The sequence below is a fragment of the Drosophila pseudoobscura genome, chromosome X (assembly GCF_009870125.1).
Source record: "Drosophila pseudoobscura strain MV-25-SWS-2005 chromosome X, UCI_Dpse_MV25, whole genome shotgun sequence".
Classification (NCBI taxonomy): Eukaryota; Metazoa; Arthropoda; class Insecta; order Diptera; family Drosophilidae; genus Drosophila; species Drosophila pseudoobscura.
The window spans coordinates 44418155-44436041 of NC_046683.1; the positions used below are offsets into that span (position 1 = coordinate 44418155).

A 17887-nucleotide genomic window follows, 5' to 3' on the forward strand; every position below is an offset into this window, starting at 1 on the left:
TTTTGCGTCCAGCCGCCTGGCATAGTCATTTACACGCCGCCTCTTTAAAGGCCGATCAACAGTGCGTATGCGCAATGTTCGGCTGTCAATTACAGTCGGGTTGTCAAATGTACGAGCCGTGCAGTTGAAGAAGCAGTTGGAACAGTCACAAAAATCAATTCCCCCACCGCCACACGCCCTGTCACTTTCAATGGCACTCAATCAATCATAATTAACTTTCGAGCACTTTCACTTGAATCGCTTTTTAAATTGCCTTCCTTCCACTGCCCCAAACAGAATCCAAGCCGAACAAAAGTCAGATATAAGAGTTGGAGCAGGGGCAGGAAGGAGTTCGCCTCCAACTCGGACTTTCTCCGAGAGCCAAAGGGCCCAAAGGGTTGCCATATCATGCGCAGGGCAATAAATCTCCGTGTAATAAGATTAAATTAGAACAAATGAGTTCATTTGCTCGGACGCGAATGCCTTTTAGGCCGAGGGCAAATGGGTAGGGGCAGGGACAGGCACTTTAAGGGCTTTTAAGGGCACGACTTTGACTGGTAAGCAATGCTGCTTAGAACGGTCATAGGTCACAGGCCAAAGCTGGGTTTCTTAAGTCCATTTCGCGGAGTAACCGAAACATAAACACAAATCTTCCAGAGCCATTAAGCATACGACTGTGATTGCTGTTTGACAAATCTGATTTTGAACAAGTTCCAAATGCTCGAATTACTTCAATTGATCATAAAATCAAATAAGTGTCAAGACATAAAATCCAAGTGGTTCAAGGGACTCGCTCTCGAACTTTTAATGGCAATGCGATTCTCCGAAATCAGAAAATGTTTAGGAAGAACAAATATGCTACGAGTATTTATCAAGCACTATTACTGTTTTAGCATTAGTACTACGAGTATTTTTGCGAAGGATAAAATCTCACTTAAAGCATTCGACAACTGTTGCTCCACGCTCTGGCTCGACACTAGGAATTGGGAGCATGAGCATGTCAGCTGCAATGTCGATAAAGTCACATAAAACTCACTTTCGGATTCATAAATTGCCGGAGAAAGTCGACCCGAGCCCCTTGCCATGTCGATGGCCATGTCGATGGCGATGGGTTGTGTGGGGAAATGGCTGGGTGGGTGTCTGGTATGTGGCTGCCCGCCCGGTTATGAATAATATGCGGCCGAGAATTATTGACAACGGGAAAATTCATTGGCGTCGCCTAATTTCATTAATTTGATGCGCATTCAACAACATCGGCAGATTTCACAGATTGCCGATGTCCCCTCCCCCTGCCAATCCACCCCATCGACCACAGGGAGATTTATGTCTGCCTCTGGGGCTGGTGGCTTGTCTGGGTTTCGGCGGCATTCAGAGCCATTTGACCGGAAGTGACAAGTCAGCAAAATTGGCCCACTTACCTTTCGGCCCAGGACCCAGAACCCAGGACCCAGGACGGGGCAGCAGTATTCTTAGCTGAGCGAGGGGTTGGAGTCGCAGGGGATCCTAGACCCATACATAATGTATGTGTATGTTTGTATGCGTGATGCCTAATCATCCATGGCTGTGAATGGCAAATGTCATTCGAGTTATCGCTGTCCTGCGCAAGTCGTAGGTGGATTCCCAATGGGTTGGTCCCCCACTCTGGTCTCTGTCTCTGTCTGACGGGTGGCATACATTAGGAAATCGATCCTGTTTCGCAATAAAAATTGAACATTATGCATGCCTTTGCCTCAGTCTCAGCCTTATCCTACTCCCTACCGATTATTTCCTCCTTGGGCCCTTGGGCACGTTTATGATTTTGATTAATGTTCGACGGAATCGGCCAAATGTTCTTGTCCATCAGCATCATCATAATGTCGTAGCTAATGTTTCTTTTTTTTACATTAAATGTGTTGTGTTAAATTTTTTGTGTTGCAACCGTTTTCGTTTACTCATGCCGCCATGCTTCAAATATTCATCAAATATTTCCAAATGGAGGTGACAGATGGATGTGATGGAGTCGGAATTGAAGTAGCACTCACTCTTCGTTTTAAAAACGAAACGAAAGCCAATGAAGTGAGGCAGCTGCTAGATGTTCCAGGAAATTTATTAAACCTTAGACCTTAAAAGATTCTGGCTACTGTTCGTGGAAAGGTTCCTTGATTTTCTTTGATTTCGGCATTATCAAATCTCTTGGAACTCAAGACTACCCAAAAGAGAATTGAAATTTGATTGAAATTTCCCTTGGAGTACGCGAATCTAGACCTACGATGGTTGTGCGGCGAAGTCCTGCAGGAGTCCTTGAGGCGAAGCTCCCAGATCGTCGTGAAGCTCTCCGGCTGGCTGAGATGACGCCGCTGGCCCGCGATTACTCCGTTGCTGCCAGCAAATTGGGAGCTGGATGTCAATGGTTATGGTAATGTTTGCTTTCATTTTCATTTTCGCTTTGCGCTTTTTTGCCGAGTATTTCTCTTTGGCCATGTTTGACACTTGTCCGACGCTGGGTAACTTTTTGTGGGCTCCGCTTTCGCTGCTCGTCCCCGGGCACGTCCGCGTGGACAAACACGGCCATTGTTGTGGCATGGTCTCGCCTGTCCTTGCTGCAAATTGCTGGCGCTGTTGTCTTTTCATATTCCTCGCACTTTCGGCATCGTTTCATTTTTCTTCTGCTGCCTCATTTCGCTGTTTTTCCACCATTTCCCATTTCCCATTACCCATTTCTCATTTATCTTTGGAGGCGTGACAGTGTCCGGAAATGTGGACTTTAATAGACGGAGGCGGCACCAGTAGCAGCAGCATGAGGCCACTCAAGTATGCGGACCAGCTTTGGGGTCCCCGAAAATAAAACTGCATTCAACAGTCGATTGGCCAGGCAAACATTAAAGAGCAGTCCACGTCGACGCCCTCCCCACCCGCTGCAGAGCAGTAAAGCCAGAGGAAAGTCTTCTCCGGGCTGCATCCTAGGGGCTGCCTGCTCAGTGGTACGATTAATCAAACAAATCAATAATTCATCAAATCAACGTCAGGAAGGACAATCAAAGCGAGTCCGGGCCTGGGCTGGGCGTGCCGTTCTCTCCGTCTGGACATGAAAAATCGAATCACTTGCATTTTCACATCAATTTGCTCACTTTGTTCGAGCTCCCTTCACCCCGTCCAGGCCGGACGTTCCTTGGCCCTGTCCGGCGCTGTAGCCCGAAAGCATTTGGAATATCTCAAGAGTTCTAATTGCGAGGAGAAGTGGGGTCCTGCACATTCACCAGATGCAATCCCTCTCCGAAGCAAAATGATTGATGAGGTGAGGGGCCTGAACCCTGCCCTCTGACTGCCATTGGTGGGGCGCTGGGCGTAGATGTGGGTGTGCGCGTAACACTGGGAGTACATACGAGTATTTACATTTGTGTACAACTGTTATACCTTGGCTGACTTCTCGCTTTTATGTTGGGTTCAGGTTAACATGGATTTCCAATTTTATTGACTGCAGCACCGCACCGCACCGCACCGCACCGCAACGACAATGAAGTCACGTGGTCCCCAATTGAATTTCAAATCATATTTTCAATAAGTTTGCAAGTTCTGCGATTCGCTGGCGGCAAACGTTGAGTGCAGAAAGTAAAAGTCCAGGTACTACGAGTACTCGTACTCGTACTGGTACTCGTACTGGTACATGCACAACCAGTTTTGTGGGGAAAACCCATGACAGGACAACATTACACCTCCCACCACAGTAGAGGGTGCACAGTGGTATGAAGTTACATTTTGTGGAGAGTCGATGACTCCTTTTCGAATACAATATACTCGTATGATTCTGATTTGGTTTCCGCTGGTTCTACTTTCGCGATTTCCTTATTATCCAGAGGAAATGGATCCTTTGAGTTCTGTCATTCGATTGACAGCTTAGCCATCGCGTGGAATGCATCAGGTGATTCCTTTTCAATCAAGGCGGTAATTATTCATTCCCTACATCGAATGTGGTACAATCGCATCCAGAAATACCCCCCTGTCCACTGTTCCTGCTCGCGGCATTCACCAAGCCGAACGTGAAAAATGACTTGCAATGTCTGCCACGAGGCAAAGTTGTTCATTGCATTGTTGTAACTGTTGATGTTGCAACATGCAACTGGAAAATGGAAAGTCTGCGGAGGGGGTCCATGGGCGTGGGGATAGTGTTAGGGATGGGGGTAAGGGTATGGGTATGAGTATGGCGCCTGTGTGCGTCGCACATCGTTAAAAAGGAAAATCAATTCCACGGCAACCTGCGCCTTTCACGTTGTTTGCAGCATCCCTCTTGCCACACACACGCCCCTTATCCGCAAAGGACTGTCGTTGCAAGTAGTGCTGCTGCTGCTGCTGCTGATGCTGGCGGCTGATGATGATGATGATGATGTTCCCGACAAGACGGGGGACTGGGGGGCAAGTCCTCCCTACTCTCCCTTTGCCGACAGCTGCCCCGCCTTGCTGACTTGCAAAATATTTGCAAATTTATGCAACACTCACCTGTGCTGAAGCTGTAAGCTGAATTACGGTAAATACACCAGCACACATACACTGAGCCACCCATCCCCCATGGCACAAATACACACACACACACACACACGGGTGGAGTAAACATTATTACGGTAAAAAAAAGAGAATAAGGACACGCAGTCCGCCGGAGGGCGAGGATCAATCCGGTTACACAACGAAGCCAAAAGCAAACGGTCCCTGGCGGATGCAGTTCCTCTACCCTCTACCCTTCCATCCCTCTACAGCTCTACAGCTCTACCTTTCTACCTCTCTGCCGCTATGCTCTGCTACTTCCCGGCGAAGCTGTCGTAAGCCTGGGAATGCCTTTAAAGAAACTGTAAAAACTATTATGCAAAGCTATGCCCAAGGTGTTTTTCTGTAAGGTGAAAGGCATTCCCTTTTTTTGTTTATCACATGCATAGTCTCTCTCTCTCTCTCTCTCTCTGCCGTGCTCTCTGGCAACGCCTCACCTTGTTTTAATGTACTATGGCTATTGCAAAGCAGTTTCCCCACCGCACGCCTCATAAATATGCGAATGAGTGAAGGCAGAGGGCGAGAATGCGAAGAGAGAGAGAGAGAAGAGAAAAAGAGAAAACAGATTTAAAAAAATGGTAAAATTTAAATTTCATTATCTTCAATGAGCAACGGAAGAAGGGGTAGCCGGACATTCCCCAGGGGAAAAGTCAATTCATAACGGCCAAGTGGACAAGGCGCCCTCAAAGAGCACACTGGAACGAAGCTCTACACTGGAAAACATGTAGGGTACACTTATGAATTTCAATTTTACTCTGGGTATAATGGTTTCTTTCACTCTTGTAGAGGTACGTAATACTCGACATCAATCAGTCTGAGTGTCGCAGTTTCCCTATTGCTCAACCATTCGCAGGCAACCACAAATACAATAAAATGTTTTTCCTGATTGCTGGAAAAATACCACATATATTTCATATCCCTTCATTTCAGGCCTAGGGGAATCAACGACTCCGTTCAGACTTCCTGGCGCGTCATTGTAAAGGGCTATGTCCCTTGCTTGGACAGTTATTCGCATTATCCAGCCGGACCAGGCCGCCTCGTTGTTGGTTAATAGGGGGCATTGAAATCGAACCCTGCATCATGGCTGCAAAACGGCCGTCTGAATAGCCACTCGAGAACTCGAGCGGCAATTTATGGGGCAGGCGCCTTGAATGGGTTAAAAGGCCCACGGACACCGTCCGACCCGCCTCGCAGTTGGAATCGGAGTCGGGCAGCAGCAGTAGCTGCAGCAGCCCAGAGGCGAACCGTCGTGTGGCTTGAGATTTCCCAGCATTGATTTTCAATTTGTATTGCGGCACGTGAAGTTCTTCCGCTTCATTTGCTATGCTGAACGGGGGGAGGGGTGGGAGATGGAGATGGAGATCAGACGATGGTGGCTCTTCGCCTAAGTGAGTAAACATCGAGTCGGTCCTCCCTCCCTACTTTACTGTCCAGCGCCAACTATCCTGCGGTGACTTCAAGCCATTCGAGCGCCAAATGACCGCCCATCATCATCTATGCGCAGCACGAAGAACCCAGCCCCGTCCCCGTCCACGTCCACGTCCACGGCCCCGCTCTCGTCCTCGGCTTCGGCATCTGCTTTGGCTTCAGCACAAATTGAATTAATTTGGCCACATCTATTGAGAAGCCTGCCCCACGGCTGTTTGTCCGCCAAAGCTGAAACGGAAACGTGTATGCAAAGATCAACAGCACCGTGACTGTGCGCCCCCAAGTATGCAATGGATTTTTACTTTTTACCCCCTTATGCAATGCAAACAAAAAACATTCCCTGCCCGTACTCAGGCACTCGACACAAGGCCCCCACGGCACACCGCACACACGGATGGCTTTTGGAGCAGGCTTTCGAAACTGCATTCGAGCGAAAGTGTAAGCAAAATGCTGAAAAATTTTGCTGCTGCCACACGTATTTGGAGCCGTTGCCTAATGAAGTGGAAGGCACTTGGGAGTCCTGTGCCACACAAAATACTGCGCTGCCATATACACGCACTGGATACATTTTTAAGAAATTGAAACCATAAATAAAAAAGAACCATATTTTTGGTTTAAGTAATAATATTTCATTCTGTTAAGGTTTTCTTGTAAAAATACTTAATTTTGTTACGAGTATTTAGTTTTGAGAGATACACTCATCGACTTTGGTAATTTAAATATGTATAAAAATCAATTCAGCAGAAGTGCACCCTCGCTCTCTCATGGATTGAATTGTTTGATCAGAAAAGACCCTCAAATTATTTTTTATGCCCTTTGAAAGGTGATTAAACCTTTGGCTTGCCGTACCGGAAGTGCTGTACTGATTAATCCAGAATTAAAATATATCATTAAATAGTTTCAATATCCATGTGTTCATATTTGGTCAGTTCACTGCTCCACCGACCTATAAATACTTATGTATGTATGTATTTACACTCGGGTAAGCCATATAGAAACAGCAGATCCATCCTGCCAGATAAAGGCTTCCCACGAACAATATATATGTACATATACTCATACATATATCAGTGTGCTCCGGGCGAATTGCTTTCCTTCCTGCCTCATTTGTCGAAAAGAGCATTATCAATCGGCCTTACGTGCATCACGAGTATCCCTCTGGATGGGTTGCAAAGGACGCGCTGGAGTGGCGCCTGCAGCCGACTATTGTGTGTCATATATTCATTCGGAATTTTAATTGGAATCCGCATTTAATTTTCCTGCTTCTTGTTGCGGCGCTGACGTTACAGAAGCATTGGCTATTGGCTATTGGTTATTGTTTCATGAAATATGGAATTTTCGCATTTAATATCTTGCTGATAAATGGATTTCATTTCGTCGCATGCCCACACACACACACACACACACGCAAAATAATTATGCAGCGAGCGATTTTAAATTGAGTCCCCGTTTTTCCTACAATTTTGTGTCATTTTTGCGTTTAATGGCTGGGGCTTAACCACAGTTAAGCAGACAGCCGACAGCAGACGGCAGTCGATGCCCATGCCGATTGTTTATGACTGCATTTAATTTTTAATTGAATTATACGCCCTATTGGGCTTTGGTTTAATGCATCGATGATCTGCAATTTGTATTTGTATTGCGCGTATTTTGTTTGTCCACACACATACTCGTACTCGTCTGAAAGGGCTCATAATGACGGTATTTTATTTTAGAAGTTACGGGTTCAATTAATTGAAATCCTCATCCTTTCAATCCTTTCACAAACGAACGTGTGTCCTCTGCCATATCTATGAAATTTAATTTGAAATTCTCCAACAGCATTGGACATTTTCTGCTATTTTCTCTTCGTTTTCCACTAACTAAATATGAGCAGCAGACAGGAGAAATTCCTGTCACAAAATTCCGGGCCAAGCTCAAAATTGCACAAACGAAATACTTTCGATTAATAATGGATAGATGGACAATCATGGACAGGGGGTACAGTCCTTGGGCTTGGGCTTGGGCTCTTGCCCATGCCCGCCCGACTGGCGAATCAATTGACAATGAACTTTCTGCTCGAACGACAGTTGCGAAATATTCTCGATGCCAGTGAAATTTATAAATAGAATTTTCCATTTTCCACTCTTCACGCTGGGATGGGTTTGTCCTCAGAACTGGGGGCAAAGGAGCACAACGACCAAAATGCCAGCAACTTTGTTGCGATAGTTTTCCTTCTTTTCCTTTTTCCATCCGGCCATTGTGGGTCAAGAGCAGGGGGTATGCCATCCCATCCCCTTCCCTGGCTCAATTACGAGACCAAGCACAAATCATTAAACAAAATAATAATTTCCCCAGCAAAAGGGGCGGATGAGAGAGAGTGGACGGGACTGACAAATTGCTCTCCCATCGGGGCGGCAGGACCTTGACGGGTCGACACACACCTAAATCGGAGAGGCAGGCCGAGGTTGGGCACAAGCCCGGGTCCGGGTCCGGGTCCGGGTCCTGATTCGGGGCGAGTGTCAAGTGCAGGGCATCAAATTGTGCTCGGCCAGAACCAGAGCAGAAGGATGCTTACATTTGCTCTTGTCCAGCCTTGGGTCCGGCTGTTGGGGCACGAGGAGCATACATAATTTAGCCCCCTTCTGCACGCACTTGTGCAAGATGTGCCTGCAGCAAGATGTGGCAACGGGGCATTTGGAGATTGTCAAATGTGGCAGCATACCAGCAGCAGCAGCAGGCGCTCTGTGAAAAATGCGAAAAACTTTCTCAATAATTTGCATACTTTTCGCCGCTGCGAGGAAAACTTTTGCAAGAGCCGCGCACGCACCGCGGTGCACCGGTCCTGGATCCTGGGTACTGGCAATGTGGAAATTAGAGCTCGCGCGGGAGATGGGTATAAATTTTCACACTTTTCGCTCGGGCAAACAAAATTAACGTGCAGCAAACTTAAAGACACGCCCCTTTTTCACTTGCCTTCGCCTATATATCTGTTGGCTGGCTTGCCCCAGAAACCGCAGTGCCAACAAAAAGTTGCACGAATGCAAAAAACCTTCTGCAAAAATGTCACAAAAAGCATTCGGGCCTGGAGCTGGCGCAGGTTCAAAGGGACTAAGAGTAGTTTCCTGTCCCGGATCCGGGTGCCCTTGCCACGTCTGTATCCTTCAAGCTGTGAAAAGCGACAGCATTTTTACGGCAAAGCGCGCACTTTTCCCCGGAGCCGCCACTCGTAGTTGTGGTTCCGCTGCCGCTGCCGCTGCCTCTGCCGCTCCATCCTCCTTCCACCTCAACCTCCTCTTCCTCCTCCGACAACTTGGTGGCTAAAACGACACGACACGACACTCCAGTGGTAGCACTACTTTGGCCACATTACGGCGGCAACCAACCAAGACTCTTCCGCGGCCGGCCATCCCTTGTAAAGTAGTGGGTGGCCGGCCAGCTTGTTGCTTCTTCCTCGTGGCCAAACTGCAATTAGCAATACTCCCGCTTGTCCGAACCAGATGCGAAGGTCTCTCAAGCCGAAGCACGGCTCCCTCGAAAGTTTCCCATTTAAAAGTATTGTCAAATAATTAACAACATTGCAATAAGTACTTTCCGGCTCTTCAGACATTCATTGAAGCAGGAGTCAGGAGTGGAAATGTGATCATTAAACTGTTCGTTCGACAGTTGGAGATAAATAATTGGGAAAGTTGCCAGAAAATACTCCACTAATTGATTTCGAGGTACCAGGCAACATTTTTAGATTTTGAATTCCAATTGTCTAATTTTTAACACCCCCAAAAATACCGAATCAATTAGGGGGCTGCGGTTCGTTCTTGGTTGGTAGCGATAATGTTGGGCGAGGTCCCACATTTCTAATGTGAGAATTTCGCCCTCGGCTTCTATGGGAAATTATACAAAAATGTGGCATGCATACCCGAACATTTGCAGCTGCTGCTGCTGCTGCTGCTCCGGGTGAGATGGGTAAATAAAACGGAAAACAAATGAATATAAATGGGAAACAAACCAGGTCCTGGGTCCTGAACTGAATGCAGTACAACGCTCCCACGAACGAAGAACGAAATTGCAACAGCATTTAGTTGCTTGCTGTTGCTGCTGCTGGCTCTGGTTGCAACTATCATTGGCTGCTGTTTTTCCTGCTCAGGGAAAGGACCATTAATGGAAATCTGCTGTGCGAAATTTGCTTGTTTCTAAGTGGGTATGGGTCTACGGTGTATGGGGCGTATACGGGTGTTTTAATAAGGCAGTTGCAGCTGGTCAAAACAGGGCAATGGGTAGTAGCTTTAACTCCAGTCTGTCCGGACTTCAACTCCACCTCAAAGTCCGTGTGCAGGAAAGTGCTCACATTACTCATGCGCCCCGTTGGCCAGCACGTAGGAACGGAAAGTTCAGAGAGCCAAAGCAAACGGCAAAGCTCAAGAAAAACACTGCCTGGCCATAATAAAATGATAAATGAGAACGTGTACTTTAAGCTAAACGCATTTTAATTTGAAAAACGGCAGCAGTCTCTCCCTGGACTGGACAGCACAGGGCAGTGCAGGGCACGACAGGGACAGGGCAGGCAGGAGTCGAGGCCCGAACATGAGACTTGGCCAACGGCCAGGGACGAACACAATGTAGATGGAATAGTCTGGGACCGTTTGCTCATTTCTCGTGTTTGCTCTTAATTATGCATTCCCAGCTAGGGCATTGAGAGATTTTTTTTGTTTCCCAGCAGTCCGTCATCTTATGGAGGCAGTTTTCCTGACGGACTCGTTTATCCAAAACTCATTTGACTCCAAGGAGAGCAGAGCAAACGCAAGGCATTTCCAATAGTGTCAACTCCAAGTGTGGGTACAATCATCAGGACTTTCCGTCCAGCACCTTCTGGCAGGGGCAAATATTGTCCGACACAACAGGGTGGCGGACAGCCTATTCAAATTTACCTTTCAGCCGAGGTCGAGGAGTGGCCTGGATAGTTCGATTTCTGAGTTTCTGGGTCTCCTTGCTGCTGCAAGAAGGGTCGTGCTCCCCAGCAGAAGCAGCAGAAATTTATAAACTTATTTTTACCTTCACCTTTCGGAGCGTGTTTCAAAAAAACAATGCATATGAGTGCGCTCAAACTTTACGTGTTGAGGAATAACGTTTTGGTAGTTCTTTGGTTTGTTTAGTCCGAGGTGCCTCATTTCAGTTTGAAGCCTGTTGAAGACTTCCATAATATTATAAGAGTTGGTTCGGCTTAAATACCATATAAATTTAAATAAGTTAAATAAATTATTTCCGCTATAAATGGCCGCTACTTAGAAAGATGTTCCATTAGGGATAATAAGAATAGAGCAAGAACAGAAGTTTGTATGGGTAATATCTATAGACAGGAGGAGGTGTATGTTTGATATACTCTATACCTATACATATGGCCAGCGAAATGCCATGTAATTGATGAATCGCCACAAAGTAAATAAAATTAATGATCGTTAGTTGCGTTCAAAGCAATTAAATGATTTCTGAAAGAAAGGGAAAACTCGAACTCATATGTACATGCCTCACATTTCGAAGTCACGTCACTCACATTTTCCCATCTTGAGTCACCTTGCACTCTGACATATCGTATGTATAGTCTTTGCATACTTTCGAGCATCAATCTTTTGAAATAGAAAAAAAACCATATATAAATTGTATTTCCATGGCATGCTTTCGGGCTCGTTCGGAAGAAATTGATTTTCCACTTGTGTCTGCACAAAATCACAAAATTCACTAAATTTGGTTTTTGGATTTGAGCATCAATTTACGGGAAAGCGTACATATGTATGTGTAAGTACTATCGCTCACACACACAGACACCGGGTATTAAATTTCCCGCACATCTGTCCCTCCCCGAACGTAATCGACTGGCTGCATATTGAAGACCCCCAGACAGGACGTACCTGAAAGTAAATAAAATGGAAATAGAAGAGAATTTTATTTTCGTGTGGAGTAGAGTGTATAATTTATTAATAAATCAAATTCATGCAAGCAAAAGTTTTGGAAAGCATTGTCAGGCTCGAGCCCAAACCCCAGTCCCAGTCCCTGTCCCAGCTCCAGCTTCAGCTTCTGTTCCTGCTCTGGGAAAATACCAATACCGAAACTAACCCAAAACGAGCTCAGTAACAAACGAACGGAAACACTGCAGTTTGAAATAGTCGGAATAGTTTGTTGGAAAAGTGGTCAAACCGTAGAGAAATATGCCGAAATTGTAGGCATTTTTCAGAGTGAAGTGCCTTTGACTCGGTTTAGGCGCAGAGCCATTCTAATGAAAATTATGATGCGAGTGCGGATACGGATACGGATACGAATGCTGAGATCCAAACGAGTAACTGATTGAGTCAAAGGCAACATATAAATGATGAACCACTCAACTGGCCCCCGGCCACGGCACAGACATTCCCTGAACATGCCCTGGACCAGAAACTCGATGTTACTTCAAATGCCATGCGGAACACATTCCGTTCTGGTATTTTATACCCCTCCAGGGGCAGTGCAGTGCAGGAGCAGGGGCAGGGGCAGGGGCAGGGTAGGACAAGGGCTTAAGCTGAAACATTTTGTTTTGCAATGAAGTGCAGAAACAACTTCGAGAGCTTCAGTAAACTTTACTCCTTACTGCACGTGGAGACCCTTTGCTTTGCTCCTTGTCGCACCCGCAACAATGGCGGAAAACTGGAATGGAGGAAAAGGCTAAAGGAAAAGCAAAGTGATGCGATGTGCAGGAGAAAGAGCCACAGCGGATCCACAACAGTGGCTGGCTGGCTGGCTGGTTTCTGTCGATGTCCGATTGTCTGTCTATGTCCCTGCGGCAGAAACTCGAAATTGGATAATAAAATATCCAAAGAGAGATTAGATTTCCTCCGCTTCGGTTTGTTGTCTCGAGGGATATGAATGCCTTGATTTCTAAGCATCTATTGCTAGTCAATTCTTGAACTAAAACTATAGGTACATAATTTAAATAAATACAGAGCTGCAGCCAAAATTCTATAATTTTAAGGAACAATTGAAGGTGAATCTAAGACTGTATTTAAGACTCTCTGAAACACTCGGCTTGAACCTGAAACCCCAGCAGAAGCCAGCAAAAAGAAAACTTTCTCATACAAGGAGACATCCACAAAGTTTTGAGCAGAACTTCAACTTTGCTTCTCACCACTGAAATCTTTTTGGTTCTTATTCAAAAACTTCATTTAGAAATATCCCGCACCTACGCATTTAATTTTTTAAAGAAAAGGCAATTTTAAAGTGAAAATATTCCACATTCAGTGTGATAATCATCACATTATACATATATCATCATTTGATACAAAGTAGGGTTCTAAAATTATTCAGATTAATTTGGAGAAAATAGGAACAATAACTACTTGTGTATATTTGATACAGTACTTTTCTCCAGGTAAACTATTTTGTGGCAGATATGGCTTCCATTTGAGTGGTCTTATACAAATCCACGTCCATTAATGGCAGCTTGGAATAAACAGATTCAAAATCCCAGAAGAAATCATTTAGCCCAGTAAGCCTCTTTGAGCCTCTGTAGCCGACATTTGTTGCCCTTCCATTTGAGAGGAAAGTTGAGTTGGGCGAACTATTTTTTGTGACCACAGGGATGTGCACCATGTGGCAATGGGGGTTCGGATGGGCGGGTGTGCTGATGGGGTAGGCGGTGGGAGCATCATAAAAATAAATGAAAAGGTCACTTTGTATTGGTTGTGGGACAATTTAACACAGGCAAATGTGTATGCAACTGTAATCTTTCTGTCGGTGGCAGCGGCAACAAAATGAAATGGCAACAATTGTGTACACACACAGTCCTACAAACACCCTCCACCTACCCCCACCCCCACCTCCACCTCCACACAGATGCCACACGAAATAGTTTGGCCTGTCCTCCGGAGGATGGGGATCACCTAATGGGGATTGTAGCCTCTTGTTGCTCGTCTAGGCCGAGTTGTACGGGTGTTTTGTGCGGTCCTGTTATGTTGCTGTCCTTTCATTTGCTGTCCACACAAACGCACACGCAGCACACACACACACAGATTCATAAGCCGTAACAAGCGCCATTATTATTGGGGCCACCCAAACCATCCAGCATCCAGCATCCCATTCATTCCACCCACATGTGGCCAAATGAACATGTTAAGTTTTCAACAGCCATAAATTATTTCTTTACCAGGCCAGGCACTGGCACTCGGCTTTTTCTCTATGCTAAATGCCCCTAAATGAATATAATTTATTGTGGTCATTACGGGGGTGCTCCTCGTTCTAGGATCCTCTTTCACAGGCACTCCTACAGTTGCGGTCACAATAATAGTTGGCCATTTCGAAGTGGTATTTCGAACTTATTTCAAAACATTTACACATATTAATTGTATTCCACAAGGATGCCAAATAGGTTGGGCACTACTCCATTATGCATTTGAAAAAAACACAAACAAATTGAATGAAAGCAAAAGATTTCTTTGAATGGAGAATGAATACAAAATGTAATGCTCAAAATCCGACTTAAGATGCTTGATAATAGATAAATCTAAAGCTATATTATTCTGCCCCCAGCTGTGTATTCAGAAATCATCACCCAAGGACCAGGCGTTGCCTCTTCAGAGGGTAATTATTTACTTGCAGGCATCTGGAGCAGTCAGAGGCAGAATCCATTGTCTGGTAGAGCTTAATCTTGGGCAAGACCTACGAACTAAGACGACTACCTGTAGGTCTTCTTTGCAAAAATCCAAAACAAAAACTTATTTTAAATTAAGAAATTATCTTATATGCAGGAGAATACTAGGATGACAGTCGGTGGAGTGTATGAATCGTAGGAGCTTATGTTTTGGGGCCTGTTCTGGCATACCCGTCGGACTTGCATGGGCTGGTTCGTAGTGTAGTTTTTAATTTAACCAAGAAACAGAAGAATTGTGTAAATGTGCGTTTAGTGGAGGAAAATGTGTTACATGTTTGTGTTACTGGGGGACTAGTAGGTGCGTGGAGCCGGTGGGATCGGGGCCAGCGTGTCGTCGAGGGTGTTGTCGATGACCTCGCGGTACTTAATGGTGGCGCATCCCTCGTCACCCTGGGCGAAGGTTAGGGTATGCTTGCGCCAGTGTTCCTCCAGTTTCTTCTTCTTCTGCCCCTCCAAGGGCTTGGAGTAGTCAAACTCGTCCAAGCGAACCTTGAAATCCTCGCGGGAATGGGACCCGCGCGACTCCTTGCGGTTCTCCATGGCGGTGATGATGTGCACCGCATTGGCCAACATGTTCTGCAACTCGAGGGTCTCGACCAGGTCCGTGTTCCACACCATGCTGCGGTCCACCACCTTCACACTCTTGAATTGCTGGCACAGATCGGCCACCTTCAACAGGCCCTTCTTGAGCAGCTTCCCCTCGCGGAAGACGGCCGCGTGTCCGGTCATCGTGCGCTGCAGCTCCATTCGGATCGCAGCCGTAGTAGTCTTGCCGTCGGCACAGCGAAGCTTCTTGAAGTTGTCCAGAGTCTCCGCGGTGGCCTTCTCGTCGACGTCCGGAGGCGTCTCGCCCGGGCAATTGTTGGAGGCGATGGCCAGGGCGCACGAGCGCCCAAACACAATCAGATCCAGCAGCGAGTTGGCGCCCAATCGGTTGGCGCCATGGACCGAGGCGCACGATGTCTCGCCACAGGCGTAGAGGCCCTCGATGGCCTGCTCCTGGCATTCCTGGTCGACAGTCACCACGCGACCCATAAAGTCCGTGGGAATGCCGCCCATGTTGTAGTGTACGGTTGGCAGCACCGGCACCGGCTCCTTGGTCACATCCACTTTAGCGAATATCTTGGCTGTGACCACAATGCCTGGCAGACGCTCGTGTATGATCTTGGGATCGATATGGTGCAGCTGCAAGTGCACGTGATCCTTCAGCGGACCGCAGCCATTGCCGGCCAGCACCTCCATGGTCATTGCGCGTGCCACCACGTCCCGGGAGGCGAGATCCTTTGCGGTGGGGGCATAGCGTTCCATGAAGCGCTCCCCCTTGGAATTCAAGAAGAAACCGCCCTCGCCACGCACACCCTCTGTGATGAGGCAGCCAGCGCCGTACATGCCTGTAGGATGGAACTGCACGAATTCCATGTCCTGAAGAGGCAGCTTCTGGCGCGATATCCAGGCGTTGCCGTCGCCGGTACAGGTGTGTCCCGCTGTTGTCGAGAAGTACACGCGACCACAGCCGCCGGCCGCTACCACCGTGTTGTTGGCAATGAAGCGATGCATGGTTCCGTCGTCCAGCTTCCAGGCAAGGCAGCCAGCGCAGCGACCCTTTACCATGATCAGGTCCAACACGAAATAGTCGATGAAGTAGTGGCACAGATCGGCATACTTAAGAGTCTGCCCGTAGAGCGTGTGGATGAGGGCGTGGCCAGTGCGATCGGCCACAGCACAGGCGCGACGCGCCACACCGCCCTTTCCATAGCCCAGGGTCTGGCCCCCGAAGGGACGCTGGTAGATCTTTCCATCCTGCTTGCGGGAGAAGGGCATCCCGAACTGGTCGAGCTCGTAGACTGCATTCTCCGCCTCGCGGCACATGTAGTGGATGGCGTTCTGGTCGCCCAGCCAGTCGCTGCCCTTGACCGTGTCGTAGAAGTGGTACTTCCAATCGTCCTTGTCCATGTTGCTCAGGGCCGCATTCACCCCACCCTGGGCTGCCACCGTGTGGGAGCGGGTGGGGAACAGCTTCGAGATCAGTGCCGTCTTGAAGCCCTTCTCGGCCAGCCCAAAGCCAGCACGCATCCCGGCCCCACCAGCTCCGATCACGATGGCATCATACTTGTGGTCGGTCATGGCGTAGTCCTCCTTGCAGGCGCGCATCGCAGCAGTTCCATGAAGGCGGCGTACGTCGATGGACCAGAGTCCGGTAGTGGAGCGCTTCAAGAGAGCAACGGAAAGGAGACGCATTGTAGAGATCGTTGAATAAACTGATTTCTTCCAGTTGATTTGTTCTCTACAAGTTTGATTGCAAAAGCAGGGAGTCCTACCTGAGGAAAACCTATAAAAACTATAAAATCCTGCCTGATACTTTTGGATAAGCATCTATCGAGCACAATCGAGCAATTATGCAAAGTACACGTTCCATAGCATAATACTCGTGTATTTTCAGACTTGACTTTGTTTTGCCAGCTGCTGTTTACCAAGTAACACCATTCCCGATGAGCTTTAAGCTGGCCATTTCCATGGAAATCCTGCAGCAAGAAGATGAGCTGCGCAGCCCACATTCGATGGTGATGTCTATGGCCGTAAATATAGCGATGGCGATGGCCCAAAGCAAACAAGAGCGGCTCAGTTCGGTTCGGGCCTGGCCTGGCCTGGCCTGGCAAACACACTTAAGCGAGCTCTGGGCCAGGCCATATGCAAATGGGTCTGGGGTCTGGGTCTGGCTCCGAGGCGGGGCAAACATAGCAGCGGCCAGGCCCCGGCTGAGACCAGGGCTGTGCGAGGGCCCATCGGATAAGAGGGCGAGCGGAGAGCGAACGAAAGACTTCAAACACGAACTCTATTTCCTATCTCTCCGTGTGTTGTACTCGCATCGCCTTGGCCACAGAACTTGGATTTTCCGACGGCTAATGGCCCTGTTCCGCGGCAAAGGATATATTTGCGTGTCCTGTGCAAACCGGTAGACGGTGGACCATTCGGGCTCTTGCGTGTTTGCATTTATGTGTTTACAACGGACTAATTGAGGCGGGGAAATTCGCTTAGGCGGCCATAAAATCGGATTGTTTGCAAACACGCGCAGAAAGGACGTAAAGAAGGGCCATAAAGGCGGCACAAAACGCCGCTACAATGCCGTGCGGTGAGTATTTAGGGCAAGGCCGCGCACCGGGAAAGGGTTGAGACTGTGCAAACTGCGTTTCCGCGTAATACCAAATACCGATCCTCTGGACGGGGCTCTTAATGAAAGTGCCGCGCCGCACCCGCGATCGCTTTAATGAATGGCGGGCCGAAAAGGTAGCCGTCACGGGTGCGACAACTACATGA

General features: G+C 47.6%; 2 protein-coding genes across 2 annotated transcripts in view; both read right to left on the reverse strand.

Annotated features, from left to right (window-relative positions):
* The window catches only part of LOC4813773 (uncharacterized), an 82477-nt gene that overhangs the window by 50720 nt on the left and 13870 nt on the right, over positions 1 to 17887 (reverse strand). The window lies entirely within an intron of this gene.
* Positions 14637 to 16892, reverse strand: SdhAL (Succinate dehydrogenase, subunit A (flavoprotein)-like). The gene has a single exon (XM_001353241.4). It carries the CDS (start codon positions 16808 to 16810, stop codon positions 14864 to 14866), a length of 1947 nt encoding a protein of 648 aa, XP_001353277.4. The 5' UTR covers positions 16811 to 16892; the 3' UTR covers positions 14637 to 14863.

Coding starts and splice junctions, on each gene's coding strand:
- SdhAL (XM_001353241.4), bottom strand. CDS start 16,810: ATGCGTCTCCTTTCCGTTGCTCTCTTGAAGCGCTCCACTACCGGACTC.